The sequence below is a fragment of the Salvelinus sp. IW2-2015 genome, linkage group LG3 (assembly GCF_002910315.2).
Source record: "Salvelinus sp. IW2-2015 linkage group LG3, ASM291031v2, whole genome shotgun sequence".
Classification (NCBI taxonomy): Eukaryota; Metazoa; Chordata; class Actinopteri; order Salmoniformes; family Salmonidae; genus Salvelinus; species Salvelinus sp. IW2-2015.
Genome location: NC_036840.1, coordinates 18,705,186 through 18,728,356, shown reverse-complemented (window position 1 = coordinate 18,728,356; position 23,171 = coordinate 18,705,186). Strand labels below are relative to the sequence as shown.

The 23,171-nt window shown below is 43.5% G+C and overlaps 1 protein-coding gene across 1 annotated transcript in view; it reads right to left on the bottom strand.

Moving 5' to 3' along the window:
- htr2cl1 (5-hydroxytryptamine (serotonin) receptor 2C, G protein-coupled-like 1) overlaps positions 1-22,012 on the bottom strand; it is a 34,844-nt gene extending 12,832 nt beyond the window's left edge. Inside the window, exons 1-2 of the mRNA XM_023976714.1 lie at positions 21,314-22,012; positions 20,909-21,104 (exon numbers count right to left, since the gene is read on the bottom strand). Coding sequence (XP_023832482.1) covers positions 20,909-21,104; positions 21,314-21,535 — 418 coding nt within the window. The 5' untranslated portion in view covers positions 21,536-22,012. The remainder of the gene's footprint in view (positions 1-20,908; positions 21,105-21,313) is intronic.
- Positions 22,013-23,171: the final 1,159 nt, after the last annotated feature.

Genomic DNA, 23,171 nt, shown 5'->3' with positions numbered 1-23,171 from the left:
GTATGAACTTCCAATTTGTAAGTCGCTCTGGATAAGAGCGTCTGCTAAATGACTTAAATGTAAATGGATGGCATTTGTCGTCGGCTAAACATTCTTGGTCTGTCCATTACTAAGTATATATTCACAGAAGTGGGCCTCCTGAGTGGCGCAGTGGTCTAAGGCACTGGGGACGTTCTTGTCCCATCGTGCTCTAGCGACTCCTGTCGCGGGCCAGGTGCAGTGCACGCTGACACAGTCGCCAGGTGCACGGTATTTCCTCTGACACATTGGTGCGGCTGGCTCCGGGTTAAGTGGGCATTGTGTCAAGAAGCAGTGCGGCTTGGCTGGGTTGTGTTTTGGAGGACGCACGGCTCTCGACCTTCACCTTCTCCCGAGTCCGTACGGAGTTGCAGCGATGAGACAAGATTGTAGTTACTAGTTGGATACCATAAATTGGGGAGAAAAAGGGGTAAAAAAAATTCAAATAATAATAACTTATATATATATATATTCACAGACGCATAGCCTCATTTTAAGTTGACCTTAACCTTTATTCCTCAGATTTAAAGTTATCACCTGGACCTTAATCAAATAAAATAAAATGTTATTGGTTGCATACAAATACTATTTAGCAGATGTTATTGTGAGTGTAGCGAAATGCTTGTTCCTAGCTCCAACAGTGCAGTAATACTAACAGTACACAACAATACACACCATTCTAAAAAGTTAAAGAATGTAATTAAGAAATATAGAAATATTCGGATGAGCGATGTCGGAGTCTGGAGTGTGTATATATATATATATATGTATACTGTGTATATAATATATATATATATAATATATATATATCTGTAGCAGCTACGTCTGCTCTTATCTCTGTACAATGTATTATGTTATACTGTAAAACCATGTATGCCTTTTCCAATTGTAGGACCTCTCCTCTCTAGCACAAGTTTGAGGTCACATTAAGGCAACCATGTTGGTTTTCATTATGCTTTTCCAGAGGCGGTCCGTATGATGGCTTAATGGGTTTTTCAGTCTGAAATACACTAAATGTTCCTTCCTTTTAATCCGCATTATCTCTTAAGTTCTGTTTACATTATGCACACTCACATGTTAACCATACTCTCATACAACCTTAGATGAAAGAATTAGCATGGAACATCAGTCTCATCACTAGATCTAACACTGCTTTGTCCTCTCTTTAATGTTATACTACCTGCATGCTGAGCATGGGCGGCACCTGGCGAACCTCTGTTCAACATTAATGCTGGCGATAAATGACGAGATACTGGAACTCATCATGGCTCTGGTTCCTTGGTCAGCGCTGTGGGCTACCTCTGAGCTATCGACCACCCAATTCTGCATCGGCGCCACTACTGCTTCTCAATTGGTCTCGGCTTCACTCTCTAGATCATGAGCCCATGATTCTCTTGCTGCTACGATGTTGCATTTGATTGATTCTGAGATTGTGGAGCCTACATGAGTTCTCGCAGTATTGCTAAAAACTGTAATATCTTATGTTTCACAAGTCGTGGCTGAACGATGACATGAACAACATACAGCTGCGGGTTTTACACTGTATCGGCAGGATAGACAGCAGCCTCCGGTAAGACAAGGTGTGGTGGTCTATGCATATTTGTAAACAACAGCTGGTGCAAGACATCTAAGGAAGTCTCAAGGTTTTGTTCGCCTGAGGTAGAGTAGCTCATGATAGGCTGTAGACCACACTACATATTACCTAGAGAGTTTTCATCTGTATTTTTCATAGCTGTCTACATACCACCACAGACCAGCTGAAACTAAGACTGCACTCAATGAGCTGTATTCCGCAAAAAGCGAACAGGAAAACGCTCATCCAGAGGAGGTGCTCCTAGTGGCCGGGATTTGAATGCAGGGAAACATTTGAATGCAGGGAACTTAAATCCGTTTTACCAAATTTCCACCAGCATGTTAAATGTGCAACCAAAGGGAAAAAAACTCTAGACACTCTTTACTCTACACACAGAGATGTGTACAAAGCTCGCCCTCCATTGGCAAATCTGACCATAATTCTATCCTCCTGATTCCTGCGTACAAGCAAAAATAAGCAGGAAGCACCAATGACTTAGTCTATAAAAAAGTGGTTAGATGAAGCAGAACTACAGAACTGTTTTGCTAGCACAGACTGGAATATTTCCCGGGATTCCTCCGATGGCATTGAGGAGTATACGACATCAGTCACTGGCTTCATCAATAAGTGTATCGATGACGTCGTCTCCACAGTGAGCGTACTTACATACCCCCACAGAAGCCATAGATACAGGCAACGTCCGCACTGAGCTAAAGGAAGAGCTGCGTTTCAAGGAGCGGGACTCTAACCCCGGAAGCTATATAAGAAATCCCGCTATGCCCTCCGACAAACCATCAAACAGGCAAAGCTTCAATACAGGAGGACTAAGACGAATCATACTACACCGGCTCCCATGCTCGTCAGATGTGGCAGGGCTTGCAAACTATTACAGACTACAAAGGGAAGCACACGGAGAGCTGCCAGTGACACAAATCTGCCAGAGAGGTAAATGACTTCTATACTTGCTTTGAGGCAAGTAACACTGAAACATGCATGAGAGCATTAGCTGTTCCGGGGGACTGTGTTATCACGCTCTCCGCAGCCGATGTGAGTAAGACCTTTAACTTCTTATGGCTGCAGGGGCAGTATTGAGTAGCTTGGGGGCAGTATTGAGTAGCTTGGATGAAAGGTGCACAGAGGTGCCCAGAGTAAACGGCCTGCTCCTCAGTCATAGTTGCTAATATTTGCATATTATTATCCCCACGGGGGGACCAGGATGAATATGTATGAACTTTCCAATTTGTAAGTCGCTCTGGATAAGAGCGTCTGCTAAATGACTTAAATGTAAATGGATGGCATTTGTCGTCGGCTAAACATTCTTGGGTCTGTCCATTACTAAGTATATATTCACAGAAGTGGGCCTCCTGAGTGGCGCAGTGGTCTAAGGCACTGGGGACGTTCTTGTCCCATCGTGCTCTAGCGACTCCTGTCGCGGGCCAGGTGCAGTGCACGCTGACACAGTCGCCAGGTGCACGGTATTTCCTCTGACACATTGGTGCGGCTGGCTTCCGGGTTAAGTGGGCATTGTGTCAAGAAGCAGRGCGGCTTGGCTGGGTTGTGTTTTGGAGGACGCACGGCTCTCGACCTTCACCTRTCCCGAGTCCGTACMGGAGTTGCASCGATGAGACAAGATTGTAGTTACTAGTTGGATACCATGAAATTGGGGAGAAAAAGGGGTAAAAAAAATTCAAATAATAATAACTTATATATATATATATTCACAGACGCATAGCCTCATTTTAAGTTGACCTTAACCTTTATTCCTCAGATTTAAAGTTATCACCTTGGACCTTAATCAAATAAAATAAAATGTTATTGGTTGCATACAAATACTATTTAGCAGATGTTATTGTGAGTGTAGCGAAATGCTTGTTCCTAGCTCCAACAGTGCAGTAATATCTAACAGTACACAACAATACACACCATTCTAAAAAGTTAAAGAATGTAATTAAGAAATATAGAAATATTCGGATGAGCGATGTCGGAGTCTGGAGTGTGTATATATATTTATATATATGTATACTGTGTATATATATATATATATATATATATATATATATCTGTAGCAGTCTACTGTCTGCTCTTATCTCTGTACAATGTATTATGTTATACTGTAAAACCATGTATGCCTTTTCCAATTGTAGGACCTCTCCTCTCTAGCACAAGTTTGAGTTCACATTAAGGCAACCATGTTGGTTTTTCATTATGCTTTTCCAGAGGCGGTCCGTATGATGGCTTTAATGGGTTTTTCAGTCTGAAATACACTAAATGTTCCTTCCTTTTAATCTCGCATTATCTCTTAAGTTCTGTTTACATTATGCACACTCACATGTTAACCATACTCTCATACAACCTTAGATGAAAGAATTAGCATGGAACATCAGTCGTCATCACTAGATCTAACACTGCTTTGTCCTCTCTTTAATGTTATACTACCTGCATGCTGAGCATGGGCGGCACCTGGCGAACCTCTGTTCAACATTAATGCTGGCGATAAATGARGAGATACTGGAACTCATCATGGCTCTGGTTCCTTGGTCAGCGCTGTGGGCTACCTCTGAGCTATCGACCACCCAATTCTGCATCGGCGCCACTACTGCTTCTCAATTGGTCTCGGCTTCACTCTCTAGATCATGAGCCCATGATTCTCTGCTGCTACGATGTTGCATTTGATTGATTCTGAGATTGTGGAGCCTACATGAGTTCTCGCAGTATTGCTAAAAACTGTAATATCTTATGTTTCACAGAGTCGTGGCTGAACGATGACATGAACAACATACAGCTGGCGGGTTTTACACTGTATCGGCAGGATAGACAGCAGCCTCCGGTAAGACAAGGTGTGGTGGTCTATGCATATTTGTAAACAACAGCTGGTGCAAGACATCTAAGGAAGTCTCAAGGTTTTGTTCGCCTGAGGTAGAGTAGCTCATGATAGGCTGTAGACCACACTACATATTTACCTAGAGAGTTTTCATCTGTATTTTTCATAGCTGTCTACATACCACCACAGACCGATGCTGAAACTAAGACTGCACTCAATGAGCTGTATTCCGCAATAAGCGAACAGGAAAACGCTCATCCAGAGGAGGTGCTCCTAGTGGCCCGGGGATTTGAATGCAGGGAAACATTTGAATGCAGGGAAACTTAAATCCGTTTTACCAAATTTCCACCAGCATGTTAAATGTGCAACCAAAGGGAAAAAAACTCTAGACACTCTTTACTCTACACACAGAGATGTGTACAAAGCTCGCCCTCCATTTGGCAAATCTGACCATAATTCTATCCTCCTGATTCCTGCGTACAAGCAAAAATTAAAGCAGGAAGCACCAATGACTTAGTCTATAAAAAAGTGGTTAGATGAAGCAGAACTACAGAACTGTTTTGCTAGCACAGACTGGAATATTTCCCGGGATTCCTCCGATGGCATTGAGGAGTATACGACATCAGTCACTGGCTTCATCAATAAGTGTATCGATGACGTCGTCTCCACAGTGAGCGTACTTACATACCCCAACCAGAAGCCATAGATTACAGGCAACGTCCGCACTGAGCTAAAGGGAAGAGCTGCCGCTTTCAAGGAGCGGGACTCTAACCCCGGAAGCTTATAAGAAATCCCGCTATGCCCTCCGACAAACCATCAAACAGGCAAAGCTTCAATACAGGAGGACTAAGATCGAATCATACTACACCGGCTCCCATGCTCGTCAGATGTGGCAGGGCTTGCAAACTATTACAGACTACAAAGGGAAGCACAGCTGAGAGCTGCCCAGTGACACAAATCTGCCAGATGAGGTAAATGACTTCTATACTTGCTTTGAGGCAAGTAACACTGAAACATGCATGAGAGCATTAGCTGTTCCGGGGGACTGTGTTATCACGCTCTCCGCAGCCGATGTGAGTAAGACCTTTAACTTCTTATGGCTGCAGGGGCAGTATTGAGTAGCTTGGGGGCAGTATTGAGTAGCTTGGATGAAAGGTGCACAGAGGTGCCCAGAGTAAACGGCCTGCTCCTCAGTCATAGTTGCTAATATTTGCCCTATTATTATTAGTATTGGATAGGAAACACTCGGCGTTTCAAAACGGTTTTGAATTATTCTGGAGTATAACAGAAACTCATAGGCAGGCAATAAACTGAGACGTTTCATTCCTGTTGTGGTATTTTTTGAGGTGGGCAGATTTTCACGCAAGCTCTCATTGAAATTACAGCGAGATATTTGAAGAATTTTTCACTTCCTACGGCTTCCCCTAGATGCAACAGTCAATAGAACTTGTCTGATGACATCTAATGTGAAGGGGCCGAAGGAGACAGGAAGTAGTCACCCACTGCCACGTAGCTGACCAATGCTTTGGACGCACGCGCGTTCATGTGATAGCAGCCGTCCATCGCCCAAGTGAAGTCATCTAATTCTTCCGGTGGACACGTTATTCAAGATGTATGGTTCCACAACATTCTAAAAGAATTGATTCAGTAATCGTTTGACATGTTTCTACTAACTGTTATGGAACTTTTGGACTTCTCGTCACGTTATAGTGACGCGGCTTGTGCTTTGGAATTGTTTACCAAACGCGCTAACCAATGTAGCTGAATTGGCATAATTAGACAGCATTTCGACAAATCAAGCATTTATTGTGGACCTGGATTCCTAGGACTGCATTCTGATGAGTTCATCAAAGGTAAGGAACATTTATCATGTATTTTCTGGTTTCTGTTGATTCCAACATGGCGGCTAATTTGGCTATTGTTCTGAGCGCCGTCTCAGATTTTGCATGGTTTGCTTTTTCGTATTTATTTTTGAAAATCTGACACAGCGGTTGCATTAAGGAGAGGTATATCTATAATTACATGTTATATGTATTATCATCTACATTTATGATGAGTATTTCTGTTGAACGATGTGGCTATGCAAAATCACTTGATGTTTGGGAACTAGTGAATGTAACGCGCCATGTAACTCAGATTTTTGATATAAATATGAACTTTACCAAAAAAAACATGCATTATTGTAACATGAAGTCCTATGAGTGTCATCTGATGAAGATCATCAAAGGTTAGTGATTCATTTTATCTCTATTTCTGCTTTTTGTGACTGCTATATTTCGCTGGAAAAATGGCTATGCTTATTGTGGTTTGGTGGTGACCTAACATAATCGTTTGTAGTGCTTTCGCTGAAAAGCATATTTGAAATCGGACACTTTGGTGGGATTAACAACAAGATTACCTTTAAAATGACACATGTATGTTTGAGGAATTTTAATTATGAGATTTCTGTTGTTTGAATTTGGCGCCCTGCACTTTCACTGGCTGTTGTCATATCGATCTCGTTAGCGGGGTGCAGCCATAAGAAGTTAAACAGGTCAACATTCACAAGGCCGCAGGGCCAGACGGATTAGCATGACGTGTACTCCGAGTATGCGCTGACCAACTGGCAAGTGTCTTCACTGACATTTTTAACCTCTCCCTGTCTGAGTCTGTTATACCAACATGTTTCAAGCCGACCACCATAGTTGATGTGCCCAAGAACACTAAAGTAACCTGCCTAAATGACTTCCGACCCGTAGCACTCATGTCTGTAGCCATGAAGTGCTTCGAAAGGCTGGTCATGGCTCACATCAACACCATTATCCCAGAAACTCTAGACCCACTCCAATTTGCATACCACCCCAACAGATCCACAGATGATGCAATCTCTATTGCACTCCACACTGCCCTTTCCCGCCTGGACAAAAGGAACACCTATGTGAGAATGCTATTCATTGACTATAGCTCATTGTTCAACACCATAGTGCGCTCAAAGCTCATCACTAAGCTAAGGACCCTGGGACTAAACACCTCCCTTTGCAACTGGATCCTGGACTTCCTGACGGGCCTCCCCATGTGGTAAGGGTAGGAAACAACACATCCACCACACTGATCCTCAACACAGGGGCCCCTCAGGGGTGTGTGCTCAGTCCCCTTMTGTACTGCCTGTTCACTCATGACTGCACGGTCAGGCACGACTCCAACACCATCATTCAGTTTGCCGATGACACAACAGTGGTAGGCCTGATCACCGACAACGATGAGACTGCCTATAGGGGGGAGGTCAGAGACCTGAACGTGTGGTGCCAGGACAACAACCTCTCCCTCAATTTGATCAAGACAAAGGAGATGATTGTGGACTACAGGAAAAGGAGGACCGAGCACACCCCCATTCTCATCAAGGGGGCTGTAGTGGAGCAGGTTGAGCGCTTCAAGTTCCTTGGTGTCCACATCACCAACAAACTTTCATGGTCCAAGCACACCAAAACAGTTGTGAAGAGGGCACGACAAAACCTACTCCCCCTCAGGAGACTGAAAAGATTCGGCATGAGTCCTCAGATCCTCAAAAGGTTCTACAACTGCACCATCGAGAGCATCCTTACTGGTWGCATCACTGCCTGGTATGGTAAATGCACGGCCTCCGACCGAAAGGCACTACAGAGGGTAGTGTGTACGGCCCAGTACATCACTGGGACCAAGCTTCCTGCCATCCAGGACCTCTATACCAGGAGGTGTCAGAGGATGGCCCTAAAAATTGTCAAAGACTTCAGCCACCATAGTCATAGACTGTTCTATGGCTTGGGGGTAAAAACTGTTTAGAAACCTCTTGGACCTAGACTTGGTGCTCTTGTAGCAAGCTGTACAAGAGCGCCAAGTCTAGGTCCAAGAGGTTTCTAAACAGCTTTTACCCCCAAGCCATAATATTCCTGAACATCTAATCAAATGGCTACCCAGACTATTTGCATTGACCCGCCCCCCCCCCATATTTTACACTGCTGCTACTCTGTTATTATCAATGCATAGTCACTTTAATAACTCTACCTACATGTACATACTATTCTCAATTACCACGACTAACCGTGTCACCGTACATTGACTCTGTACCGGTACCCCCTGTATATATCCTCGCTATTGTTATTTTACTGCTGCTGCTTAATTATTTGTTACTTTTATTTCTTATTCCTTTTTTTTTTTTTTTTTGCTTTATATGCTTTATTTTATAATTTTTTGTTAAACTGCATTGTTGGTTAGGGGTTATAAGTAAGCATTTCACTGTAAGATCTACACCTGTTGTATTTGGCGCATGTGACAAATAAATATATATTTTTTTAAATCATGACTGTGTCAGTCCTGCTGTCCTGTAGCTATGTTGCATAGGTAGAATATCCTCATAGACCAAGATGACAGCTCATCCTGTGTCAGCAAGGCCACCTGGCTGTGCTAATTAAATAGGTTGCATATTTCCCATGTACCAAGATGACAGCTCATCTTGCCTCATCGAATGTACTTAGCGGTGCGTCATATGAGAAATAGACATAGTGCTACATTAGATCATGCTACACATATTTAATATTCCCACATAGGCCTAGAAGACAATAATTGAATGGTAAAATGACCTTAGCTGGTCTATTGAGAGCTCCTAAACGGCAATGAGTTTCACTGCCAGTACCATGCCTCATTAAGTTGGCTTTAATGGACTCAGGCGTGGTCAATAGCCTAGATGTTGCCGTCTTTGCTGGATACTTCATATAAAGTATATTGCATATACAGTGGGGTACAACATGATTGACATCGCTGATAAAGATGAGCAATAATGACAGTATAAAATAAATAATTCATAACTATTTTGTATGCTCAATTTAAAAAATAATTATTTTATACTAATAGAGAAAAATATTTTGTTGAACAAGTAATGCTTTTTTTGTCAAATTTATAGGTTCAAAATTATTGCCACRCATAAAGATTCTTATAAATAAAGTAGTCAAAAGTTTAGTATTTGGTCCCGTCTTCCATGCATGCAATGACTACATCAAGCTTGTGCAGTTTTGTCACACAACCTAATGTCACAGATGTCTCTTTAGAGGGAGACGTCGCAAGTTCAAGACCTTCACATCTGAGGAGTATTTCTACTAAAGCCCTTTTTTTTTTACGTGAAAAACATATTCTGATTGGCTGGCCTGGCGCCCAGTGGGTGGGCCTGGGAGGGCATAGGCCCACCCACTGGGCTGCGCCCCTGCCCAGTCATGTGAAGTCCATAGATTAGGGCCTAATTTATTTATTTAAATTGACTGATTTCCTTATACGAACTGTAACTCAGTTAAATCGTTGAAATTATTCCAGGTTGCGTTTATATTTTTGTTCAGTATAGTATGATATGTTATGTTTAGGATGGTTACATAAGACAGATGGTTAATTAAGGCAAAAACAAAAGTAAGGTGGTTGGTCGGAGGCTTAACTTAAACTTCTAGCAAACCAAAGGTTGCGAGTTTGAATCTCATCACGGACAACTTTAGCATTTTAGCTAATTAGCAACTTTTCAACTACTTAGCATGTTAGCTAACCCTTCCCCCCTAACCTTAACCCTAACCCCTAGCATAGCTAATGTTAGCAAGCACGCTAGCATTAGCCACCTAGCTAGAATTTGTAACATATTGTACATTTTACAACTTCATAACATATAATACAACTTYTAATTCGTAACATATCATATGAAATGGGTGATTGACATCCACAAATAAATACATACCATACGAAATGAGGTGACTCGGATTAAAGTACAGAATAATACGAATTGCCCTGAGACCAGATTGAGTAGAATGGTTTGAATTTCTCCCTGAACACAATGGCTGCCATTTTCAGACCATTCTGGAACTTTGAAGTTTCATGACATAGCCCCTCTTGTAATTTAATAGGTTCTCTCTGCAGAAGAGTATCTACAGTGGTTCTTCCTTTAAAAGTTGTCATACCTGCAGCACAGCTTTGCCAGGTGCTACGGAATGGTATCGCATGTTGGAGTGCATGAAGTCATAGTATTTTACTGTCAGCCATTGTTGCCATTAATGCTAGTTCGACCACCAGAGGGCATCTCTGTAGGCTAACTATTCTAGATACACTCCCTCTCTAACAGAAACAGAAACAGAAACCACAGAACACAAACTAACAGTGGAGGCTCCTTAGAGGAGGAAGTTGATCACCATCCTACTCAGTGAAATGTCATAAAATAAAAAATTGTCAAACATTTAAAAAAGTTATCCTTTTTAGATAAAACTATACTAAATATATACATTGTCACCAAATAATTGATTAAAACACACTGTTTTGCAATGAAGGTCTAGTAACTTCAACAGCATTCTCTGGGGTAGCACCATGGTGTAACCGTAGGACAGCTAGCGTCCATTTGACATCTTCCGGCGCCGAAAAGAGATGGCCGCCTCGCTTCGCGTTCCTTGGAAAATATGCAGTATTTTGTTTTTTTACGTGTTATTTCTTACATCGGTACCCCAGGTAATCTTAGGTTTCATTACATACAGTCGGGAGGAACTACTGAATATACGATTAACGTCAACTCATCATCGTTCCTACCAGGAATATGAGCTTTCCCGAAACGGGATCCAAGGTGTTTGCCTTCCACCCAATACAATGGATCTGATCCCAGCCGGCGACCCTGTGCGACGCCGAAAAAGGGGCAAACGAAGGCGGTCTCGTGGTCAGCTTGCGATTCGGAGACGGCACATCGCGCTCCACTCCTAGCATACTACTCGCCAATGTCCAGTCTCTTGACAAAAGGTTGATGAAATCCGAGCACGGGTAGCATTCCAGAGAGACATCAGGGATTGCAAAAGTGCTCTGCTTCACGGAAACATGGCTAACTCAAGGGACGCTAACGGAGTCGGTGCAGCCAGCTGGTTTCTTCTGATGCATCGCGCCGACAGAAACAAACATCTCTTCCGGTAAGAAGAGGGCGGGGGGTATGCCTTATGATTAACGAGAAGTGGTGTGATCATCAAAACAACACACAGGAACTCAAGTCATTCTGTTCACCTGATCTAAAACTCCTCACAAATCAAATGTCGACCGCATTATCTACCAAGGGAATTCTCTTCAATCATAATCACAGCGCTATTATTCCCCCCCAAGCAGGACACATCGATGGCCCTGAACGAACTTTATCTGACTTTGTGTAAACTGGAAACCACACACCCTGAGGTGCATTCATCGTAGCTGGGGATTTTTAACAAGGCTAATCTAAAAACAAAACTCCCTAAATTCTATCAGCATATCGATTGTGCTACCAGGGCTGGAAAACCCTAGACCATTGTTATACTAATTTCCCCGACGCTTATAAGGCCCTCCCCCGCCCCCCTTTCGGAAAAGCTGACCACGACTCCATTTTGTTGATTCCAGCCTACAAACAGAAACTCAAACAACAAGCTCCCGCGCTCAGGTCTGTTCAACGCTGTCCGACCAATCTGAATCCACGCTCAAGACTGCTTCATCACGCGGATTGGAATATGTTTCCGCATCGCGTCCAACAACAATATGTAGAATAGCTGATTCGGTGAGCGAGTTCATTAGGAAGTGCATTGACGAGTGTCGTACCCACAGCAACGATAAAAACATCCCAAACCAGAAAACCGTGGATTGACGGCAGCATTCCGTGTGAACTGAAAGCGCGAACCACTGCTTTTAACCAGGGCAAGGTTAGACCGGAAGCATGACGAATACAAACAGTGTAGCTATTCTCTCCGCAAGCAATCAAACAGGCTAAGTCTCAGTACAGAGACAAATCGAGTCGTAATTCAACAGCTCAGACACGAAGAGGTAGTGTGGCAGGGTCTTACAGTCAATCACGGATTACAAAAAGAAAACCAGCCCCGTCGCGGACCAGGATGTCTTGCTCCCAGACAGGCTAAACAACTTTTTTGCCGCTTTGAGGACAATACAGTGCCACTGACACGGCCCGCCTACGCAAAACCTGCGGGCTCTCCTTCACTGCAGCCGAGGTGAGTAAAACATTTAAACGTTAACCCTCGCAAGGCTGCAGGCCAGACGGCATTCCCCAGCGCCGTCCTCAGAGCATGCGCAGACCAGCTGGCTGGGGTTGTTACGGACATATTCAATCAATCCTTCCCAGTCTGCTGTTCCCAATGCTTCAAGAGGGCCACCATTGTTCCTGTTCCCAAGAAAAGCTAAGGTAACTGAGCTAAACCGGCTACCGCCCCGTAGCATCCACTTCCGGTCATCATGAAGTGCTTTGAGAGAGACTTAGTCAAGGACCATATCACCTCCACCCTAGCGGAACCCAGACCCACTCCAATTTGCTTACCGACCCAATAGGTCCACAGACGACGCAATCGCAACCACACTGCACACTGCCCTAACCCATCTGGACAAGAGGAATACCCATGTGAGAATGCTGTTCATCGATTACAGCTCAGCATTTAACCCATAGTACCTCCAAACTCGTCATCCAGCTCGGAACCCTGGTCTCGACCCCGCCCTGTGCAACTGGGTCCTGGCTTCCTGACGGGCCGCCCCCAGGTGGTGGTGATGGTAGGTAAACAAACATCTCCACCCCGCTGATCCTCCACACTGGCGGCCCACAAGGGTGCGGTCTGAGCCCTCCCTGTACTCCCTGTTCACCCACGACTGCGTGGGCCATGCACGCCTCCAACTCAATCATCAAGTTTGCGGATGACACTACAGTGGTAGGCTTGATTACCAACAACGACGAGCGGCCTACAGGGAGGAGGTGAGGGCCCTCGGAGGTGGTGTTCAGGAAAATAACCTCACACTCAACGTCAACAAAACAAAGGAGATGATTGTGGACTTCAGGAAACAGCAGAGGGAGCACCCCCCTATCACATCGACGGTCGTAGTGGAGAAGGTGGAAAGTTTTAAGTTCCTCGGTGTACACATCACGGACAAACTGAATTGGTCCACCCACACAGACAGCGTTGTGAAGAAGGCGCAGCAGCGCCTCTTCAACCTCAGGAGGCTGAAGAAATTCGGCTTGTCACCAAAGCACTCGACACAACTTCTACAGATGCACAATCGAGAGCATCCTGTCGGGCTGTATACCGCCTGGTACGGCAACTGCTCCGCCCACAAACCGTAAGGCTCTCCAGAGGGTAGTGAGGTCTGCAGAACGCATCACCAGGGGCAAACTACCTGCCCTCCAGGACACCTACACCACCCGATGTCAAGGAAGGCCATAAAGATCATCAAGGACAACAACCACCCAAGCCACTGCCTGTTCACCCCGCTATCATCCAGAAGGCGAGGTCAGTACAGTGCTCAAAGCAGGGGACCGAGAGACGTGAAAACAGCTTCTATCTCAAGGCCAGAGACTGTTAAACAGCCACCACTAACATTTGAACGGCCCGCTGCCACATACTGACTCAACTCCAGCCACCTTTAAAAAGGGGAATTGATGGAATTATGTAAAAATGTACCACTAGCCACTTTAAACATGCCACTTAATACAAGTTTACATACCCTACATTACCATCTCATAATGTATATACTGTACTCGATATCATCTACTGCATCTTGCCATCTTTATGTAATACATGTACCACTAGCCACTTTAAACTATGCCACTTTATGTTTACCATACCCTACAGTACTCATCTCATATGTGATCTCTTATCACTGCTATCTGCCATGCCGTTCTGTACCACCACTCATTCATATATCTTTATGACATATTCTTATCCCTTTACACTTGTGTGTGTGTGTAAGGTAGTAGTTGTGGAAATGTGTAGGTTAGATTACTGTTGGTTATTACTGGCATTGTCGGACTAGAAGCACAAGCATTTCGCTACACTCGCATTAACATCTGCTAACCATGGGTATGTTCTAATAAAATTTGATTTGATTGATGTTGATTTTTCCTCTGGCTACAAGTGACTTCAAAATAAAAACTAGGGGGCTCGTAGGCCTCACCCCCTTCCATAGATTTTACTACCCTTCCGTGAGGACGGCTCCAACCAATCAAAGCTTTTGCAGTATGAACTGACATGTTGTCCATCCAATCATAGGATTAGGTCAGAGAATGAAATTAGTGTGTTGTATTGGGATTGTGCCACAAATGTGGGTGGGGGGGGGGGGGGGGTTCTAATGTGTTGATGAAGTCTGAGTAGTTCGGTAACTTACTGGATAGAGATTGAGAGTGAAAGTGATATTTTAGCATTTTGGGGAAATTATTCAATTCAAATTAATTTCCTCAAATTACAGGAGACGGAGGAGGTAGATAATTCGTTTTCTTGATTTTAGAACTAACTTCAGTAGCAAGTAGCAGTAGCTAACTAGCTACCAGTGCGAGCATGCAGTTTTCAGCACCAGAAGTGCAGAATGGCCAATGCTACCAAAAATGTTCTGGACTTTTTGTTGAAGAACACCTTTCTCTGGGGTACATGGAAAAGATGTGAATTTAAACCGAGGTGAATTTAAACCGAGGGTCAACTTCTGCCTGAAATCAGTTTCATGAAGAAGGATGAAAAATGTATTGCGTTCAATACCAATTTGTATAGAAAAGAATATCTGGTTTATAGGGAGCCATTCATCAAGCTGCCTGTATTGCTGGCCTTGCCTGCTTTTTGGAAAGTCTGAGCCTTGGGCGAAAGCAAGGTAGGTACAGTGACCTGAAGAACATCAATCGTTCAGCTAAGCGGGCATTAAAAAGCAGGGAGCATATCAGTGGAGGACCATCCTCCTCAGTGAATTTCAGAACATGATTTTTTATAGTGAAACATGAAAGCTATTTTTAGATAAAACTATACTAAATAGATTCACATGTAACCAAATAATTGATTAAGACACTGTTTTGCAATAAAGGAATACACTAGCCTCAGTGGTACTTTGTAGGGTAGCACCATGGTGTATCTGGAGGACAGCTAGCTTCCATCCTCCCCTGGGTACATTGACGTCAATATAAAACCTAGGAGGTTAATGGTTCTCACCCACTTCCATAGACTTACACAGTAATTATGATAACTTCCGAAGGACGTCTTCCAACCTATCAGAGCTAGTACTGAAAGCATAGCTAGCTAGCTGTGTGTAGCGGGGGGGGGGGGGTTCGCCAGGTGACAGACATTCGATTTGTTGTGAACTGAAATCCACAAGCGAAGGGAAAAGGTGAGAGGAGGAGAGCACATAGATAGATGCGAGAAGGAATTATACACAATATACAACGAGCTGTTTGTATGTGGCTGCTATGAAAGTAAACTGTGTTTGCTTGTGATCAGGGGTGTATTCATTGCGCCGATTCTGTTGAAAAACGTTTCTTGAACTGAAGTAAACCGTATGAAACGGGGATAAACATACCTGAATTTGTCCAATAGAAACTCTTGTTTGCAACTGTTGGACTAATGATTACACCCTAGATCAGTTAGATGCAGGCAAGTGTGCAAAGCGGTATTGAATGTGTCACTGTCTGTCACCTTGATTACTAAAAATTCTCTCGACCTGTGCACCTACGTTTGAAACTTTCATTCACAGGCTATGTTGAACCAATCTCATAGTGGGTGAAGGAAAATTTGAGTATCACGTAGTAGCCTAAACATATCGATGTTATATTGAGCTGGGTGAATGGAATATGAATGACAGTCATCAAAAATCCAGTTATAGAAATAAGCCCATGTTAATAAAACAAAAACATCATCCTCCCTCATTTTATATGGCACCGACCGCCCCTGGAGCACATAAACTCAAAAAAAAGAAACGTCCTCTCACTGTCAACTGTGTTTATTTTCAGAAAACTGAACATGTGTAAATATTTGTATGAACATAACAAGATGCAACAACTGAGACATAACCTGAACAAGTTCCACAGACATGTGACTAACAGAAATTGAATAATGTGTCCCTGAACAAAGGGGGGGTCAAAATCAAAATCAAAAGTAACAGTCAGTATCTGGTGTGGCCACCAGTTGCATTAAGTACTGCAGTGCATCTCCTCCTCATGGACTGCACCAGATTTGCCAATTCTTGCTGTGAGATGTTACCCCACTCTTCCCACCAAGGCACCTGCAAGTTCCCGGACATTTCTGGGGGGAATGGCCCTAGCCCTCACTCTCCGATCAAACAGGTCCCAGACGTCCTCAATGGGATTGAGATCCGGGCTCTTTGCTGGCCATGGCAGAACACTGACATTCCTGTCTTGCAGGATATCACACACAGAATGAGCAGTATGGCTGGTGGCATTGTCATGCTGGAGGGTCATGTCAGGATGAGCCTGCAGGAAGGGTACCACATGAGGGAAGAGGATGTCTTCCCTGTAACACACAGCGTTGAGATTGCCTGCAATGACAACAAGCTCAGTCCAATGATGCTGTGACACACCGCCCCAGGCCGTGACGGACCCTCCACCTCCAAATCGATCCCGCTCCCGAGTACAGGCCTCGGTGTAACGCTCATTCCTTCGACGATAAACGCGAATCTGACGATCACCCCTGGTGAGACAAAACCGCGACTCGTCAGTTAAGAGCACTTTTTGCCAGTCCTGTCTGGTCCAGCGACGGTGGGTTTGTGCCCATAAGCAACGTTGTTGCCGGTGGTGTCTGGTGAGGACCTGCCTTACAACAGGCCTACAAGCCCTCAGTCTAGCCTCCCTCAGCCTATTGCGGACAGTCTGTGCACTGATGGAGGGATTGTGCGTTCCTGGTGTAACTCAGGCAGTTGTTGTTGCCATCCTGTACCTGTCCCGCAGGTGTGATGTTCGGATGTACCGATCCTGTGCAGGTGTTTACACGTGGTCTGCCACTGTGAGGACGATCATCTGTCCACCCTGTAGCGCTGTCTTAGGCGTCTCACAGTACGGACATTGCAATTTATTGCATTGGCCACATCTGCAGTCCTCATGCCTCCTTGCAGCATGCTTAAGGCACGTTCATGCAGATGAGCAGGGACGCTGGGTATCTTTCTTTTGGTGTTTTTCAGTCAGTAGAAAGGCCTCTTTAATGTTCTACGTTTTTATAACTGTGACCTCTTTATGCGCCTTCTCACAAAACGCTGTCTGTGTGAATTGGTTCCACCCCAACAGACAGCGTTGTGAAGAAGGGCGTAGCAGCGCCTCTTCAACCTCAGGAGCTGAAGAAATTCGGCGTGTCACCCAAAAGCACTCAAAACTTCTAACAGATGCCAACTCGAGAGATCCCGTCGGCGTGATCACCGCCCTGTACGGCAACTGCTCACGCACCACACGCGTAAAGCCTCTCCAGAGGGTAGTGAGGTCTGCACAACGCATCACGGGGTAAACTACCTGCCCCAGACACCTTACAGCACCCGATGTCACAGGAACGGCATAAAGATCATCAAGGACAACAACCAACCCGGCCACTGCCTGTTCAACCCGCTATCATCCAGAAGGCGAGGTCAGTACAGGTGCATCAAAGCAGGGACCGAGAGACTGGAAAAACAGCTTCTATCTCAAGGCCATCAGACTGTTTAACAGCCACCACTAAACATTTAGTGGCCGTTGCCAAACATACTGACTCAACTCCAGCCACTTTAATAATGGGAATTGATGGAAATTATGTAAAAATGTATCACTATCCACTTTAAACAATGCCCACTATATAAATGTTTACATACCCTACATTATCATCTCATATGTATATGTAAATACTGTACTGTATATCATCCACTGCATCTTGCCATCTTTATGTAATACATGTATCACTAGCATTTTAAACTAATGCCATTTAGTTTACATTACCCTACATTACTCATCTCATATGTATAGACTGTTCACTATCCATCTACTGCATCTTGCCTATGCCGTTCTGTACCATCACTCATTCATATATCTTTATGTACATATTCTTTATCCCTTACACTTGTGTGTATAAGTAGTAGTTGTGGAATTGTTAGGTTAGATTACTTGTTGGTTATTACTGCATTGTCGGAACTAGAAGCACAAGCATTTCGCTACACTCGCATTAACATCTGCTAACCATGTGTATGTGACAAATAAATTTGATTTGATTTGACCTTAATTGCCTACCGTCTGTAAGCTGTTAGGGTCTTAACGACCGTTCCACAGGTGCATGTTCATTAATTGTTTATGGTTCATTGAACAAACATGGGGAACAGTGTTTAAACCCTTTACAATGAAGATCTGTGAAGATATTTAGATTTTTACAAATTATCGTTGAAAGACAGGGTCCTGAAAAAGGTGCATTTCTTTTTTTGCTGAGTTTAAATGCCCACATCAGATTCAAGCTTCTTGGGAAAAGCCGCATCGATCATGTAATGGACGAATGTCTGTGAATTCAAGCCGCGCAACACAAAGAGAAAGTAAGAAACAGGGATGTTCTCAAACAGCTTATTGACACCACTGCATTTTTGAGTATGCAAGACTTGGCTTTTAGAGGACACGACGAGAAGGAAAGTTCTGCTAACAAGGGCAACTACAAGGAGCTTGCAGAGGTAATTGCACTTTACGGTGCTTTACTTGATGAACATATGGAACTTTCGACTGTCTTTTCTGGAATGTAGAAATCAATTCAGAATGATTTTATAGCTTCCATCGCATTATACATTAAAAGTTAGATTAAAGAGAGAAGTTGACGCACCTACATTTTTTCAAGCGTGCTCAAGAACGCTTTCCACTTTCCGTCTGTATTGATTTAGCAAAGGAGATAACACATAATCACTTCGGACAGACACAAGCAAAAACTGATTACTTGAATGTCGCAGCGGCCTAGCCTACACCCAAACATTAGAGATCGGACATGCTGTATGGGATGAAAACAAGAKAATTTTTCAGTCTGATCAACTGTAGGCTACTAATAATAGCAGTTTCATACAGCCTATGCGCCCTGTCCATCTGGTCAGGGTAAACAAATTGGTAAAGTTATGTATTTATAGTACATTTTTGTGTCAGGAGAAAATGTGAATGTGATCAAATGTGGTTTATATTCAAACTTGTGCTGACTAAGCTGCCTATACTTTTAACTGGATTTAATCAATCAACATAATAGTGATGATAGATGTGAGTTAATGTTTTATTGGGCCTACAGTTGCATTGGCCTGCATGACCCAAATATGCATAAAGCAAGCTCAGCCCTGTGAGTTCTGTTGTCTATTAGTTGTTGTCTCTGGTTCTGGGTAGAGGAAATCCCCCTCTTAATCTAGTCTAAATATAATTCATATGAACAAGTATACGTATGGGTTTTCTTTTTAAAAACATGTGACCTGATTAAGAAAAACTGGTCCCGTCATAGCCCATGTAAAACCTTTTTACAACGGATTAATCACTGTCATACCTTATATGGTCCAGAGTTTTCCTGGTCAGGTTAACAGATAAGGAAAAACTTGGCCCACCACTCTGGGACCTATGGTGCCACCAGTCTCCTTGCAGTTGTCAGTTATTGTCAGGTATGTGGATGATCAGGGCTTTATTCAGGAATGTTTCTTTGGCTACTTTGATCTGTCAAATGGGCGAGATGCTCAGACTGTATGACTTTGTGAATTCTGAGATGTCTGAGTTTAACCTACGATAGCGCAGCTGTTAAGGAATGCATCTGCTATTTGTATTTACGGCTACTGTAAGTCCCTTCCTATTCCCTGATTTAGAGGTGATAACCACTCCACTGAAGCCACGTCTCATGTGCCCACTCATCCACTGTTTCCTCTCCAAGCACTATGAGTACCCCTATCAATTTTCTCTCATTACTGTATGTAGAGTCAATCACACACACACAAACACAATCACATTATTGCACATAAATTGTTTTACTTCTTGCTTGGACTAACTCATTCTTAGCTCTTTTGTCTAGCTATGTAGTGTATTGTGTTGTTATTTTTTGTCTTCCCAGTCAAATCCTGTCTTTCCTTCAGTGGAAGAGTTGGGCTCTTCCCCAACACCATCCATCCATGATGAGCCTGTCCTGCACTGAAGCCTCTGAACACCTCAAATCATGCCTCATACCCCCATTCAATCACTGTTGTGATCCCTTCCCAACACTGTGTAAGTAGCCCTCTCATTCCCATTCCCTATAATATTGTACTATAAATGTCTTCATTAAATGCTTTAGGTTAAAATACTTAGTCTTTGACGATTTTTGAAACATGCTTTGTCATCTCCGTGTGTTCCGCGCCTATACTGTGGGTCTCTCGTCCTCCTAAAATGTTCAAGTCACCAGCCTCCACTTCTAACTAAGACTGTACTCTAAGACAGAGATTCAGTTTACACAGACCACTAACACAGCCCACTAACGGTTCTCAATGCACTCATAGTCTCACAGAGAAAGAGACAGATTTAGAGACACACAGAGAGAGAGACAGATGCAGAGACCGATTACACAGACCACATAGCACCAACAATTCTGGATACACAGAGAAAGTTTAAACAGACCACACAGAGCACTAACCACAAAAAATACACTCCCTGTCTAAGAAACAGAGACCACAGAGCCAACCTCAAGACCGTTTACACATACCACATGGTATGGCCAGTATCCCCACCAGCCACGGCCAGTGGCAGTTATGCACAGTGTAGTTCTACTCACCATAGAGTATGTTGATGAGGGATATAGGCATCACTAGTATCCCCACCAGAATGTCGGCCACGGCCAGAGACCTCAGGAAGAAGTTGGTGGCATTCTGAAGCTTTTTCTCCAATGAGACAGCTAGGATGACCAGGATGTTTCCACACACCGTCAGCACGATGATGACCAGGATGAGGAGTGCCGGCCAGTTCTTCTCCTTCAAATACAATCAAACTTTATTTGTATGGCACCATAGAAAGAGAATGACTAGAACAGCCATAGAATATCTGAATCTCTGACCTTGGCAAATGACTGGTAAACTCATGGGTACACTCAAAATGGCTAACCTGGTATTGTAGTGATTGTTGCACTATATATAGCATAAAAAAWTAATAATAATAATAGAGATAAATAAAACACACTAACCTTCATGGTCGGTGCTCGAATCACCGCCTCTGCCTGCGACGACCCCAACGACAGGTTAGCGTCTACTCCTCCAGCCCCGACTCCCCAGGGTAGACTCTGGTTGAGTCCAAGGTAGGTGGAGTTGTTCCCCCCTGGCAAGACCATCCAGCCCCCTACCTCCAGAGAGTCCGTGGCGGAGGATCCGAACCCGCTCAGTAGGGCTACCCCTCCTGGACTTCCCATCCTGGGATGGTCTCCTGAGGCCTAGAGGTCCTGGCTGGACCTGCACTACTCCCCTGTCACCACTAGAGGGACCAACCAAGAGGACCATGCGACATCAACAGACTTGGGATTGGTTTGGTTAGGGATAAAGACGTGTTGTCTTGTAATGGGTAGTCCAAGTTCAGGTCCACTTAGAAAGTCTAGAGACTTGGAATTGATTTAATCTGGGTTCCGGGTGAAAATAGTGTTAGAGTGGGATCTWGTTACGGTTTAGTTAAGTTCACAAAATGGATAGTCAAGACTCCAGGTTTAGGTCCACTTGAAAGTAAAGGAAGAGTTGATTGGTGGTTATATTTCCTCTTATACAGTGGAGAAGGAGAACGCCCCAGGATAAGCTCTTCTTCAGAAGTCACATGTGAAGGACAAGCTGAGTTGGTCAGTGTTGCCCATTGTTTCATGTTTTTGGTAACTTTAGAGTAGAAGACCCAATGTTTCTATGTTTAGAAAGCTCTAGAGAAAGGGAATACAAAAACATTGAGTTTTACTCTCTCTCTTTCAATCTCTCATTGTGTGTACATGAGTGTGTGCACAGATCTATGTGTATATGTGTGTATGTGTGTGTGTGTATTTATGTGTGTGTGTGTGTGTGTGTGTGTATCTACTTGTATATTGTTCATACTGTCTATATACACCACATATTTATATTCCGACATGACTCTTTCTGATATTGCACGTTGTGATATTTTTTAATCTCTAGTTTCTTCTTTTTTAAACTTTTTTTCCCTCTTGGGATGATTTGTGTATTATTATTGTACTGTTAGACATTTACTGAACTGCTGGTGCTAGAAACAAAAGCAATTCACTGCACCTGCTTTAACATCTACTAATCTGTGTACAAATAAACTTGGATTTGATTCGATTTTTTAAGATAAACAGCCTACAGCCTCGAACACTGTAATCCCACATATAAATCTAATGCAGTTTGTGAGGCTTAGAATAATGAAATGGCTACATTAATGGGATACAGTTTGTTTATATGACGCGGTTCAGATGATACATCCCAGACCAAGAGAGCGCTACAGGCAATGCAGTTAAACAGGGCTATAAAACAGCAATACATAAAACAGAAAATAGATAAGATTTGGCATGCGTCCTCAGGTTCTCAAAAATTCTATAGCTGCACCGTAGAGAGCATCCTGACCAGTTGCATCACCGCCTGGTATGGCAACTGCTCGGCATCTGACCGTAAGGCACTATAGAGGGTAGTGCGTACGGCCCAGTACATCACTGGGGCCAAGCTTCCTGACATCCAGGATCTATATAATAGGCGGTGTCAGAGGAAGGCCCAAAAAAGTGTCAAAGACTCCAGTCACTCCAGTCAGTTGTTGTGTGTGGGATGAGACCAATGTACAGCACCAGTCAAAAGTTTGGACACACCTACTCATTCAAGGGTTTTTCTTTATTTTTACTATTTTCTTTATTGTAGAATAATAGAGAAGACATCAAAACTATTAAATAACACATATGGAATCATGTAGTAACCAAAAAAGTGTTAAACAAATCAAAATATATTTTCTATTTTAGATTCTTCAAAGAAGCCACCCTTTGCCTTGATGACAGCTTTTGTGGATTAGGGCCAAGAGTGTGCTTGTTCTCT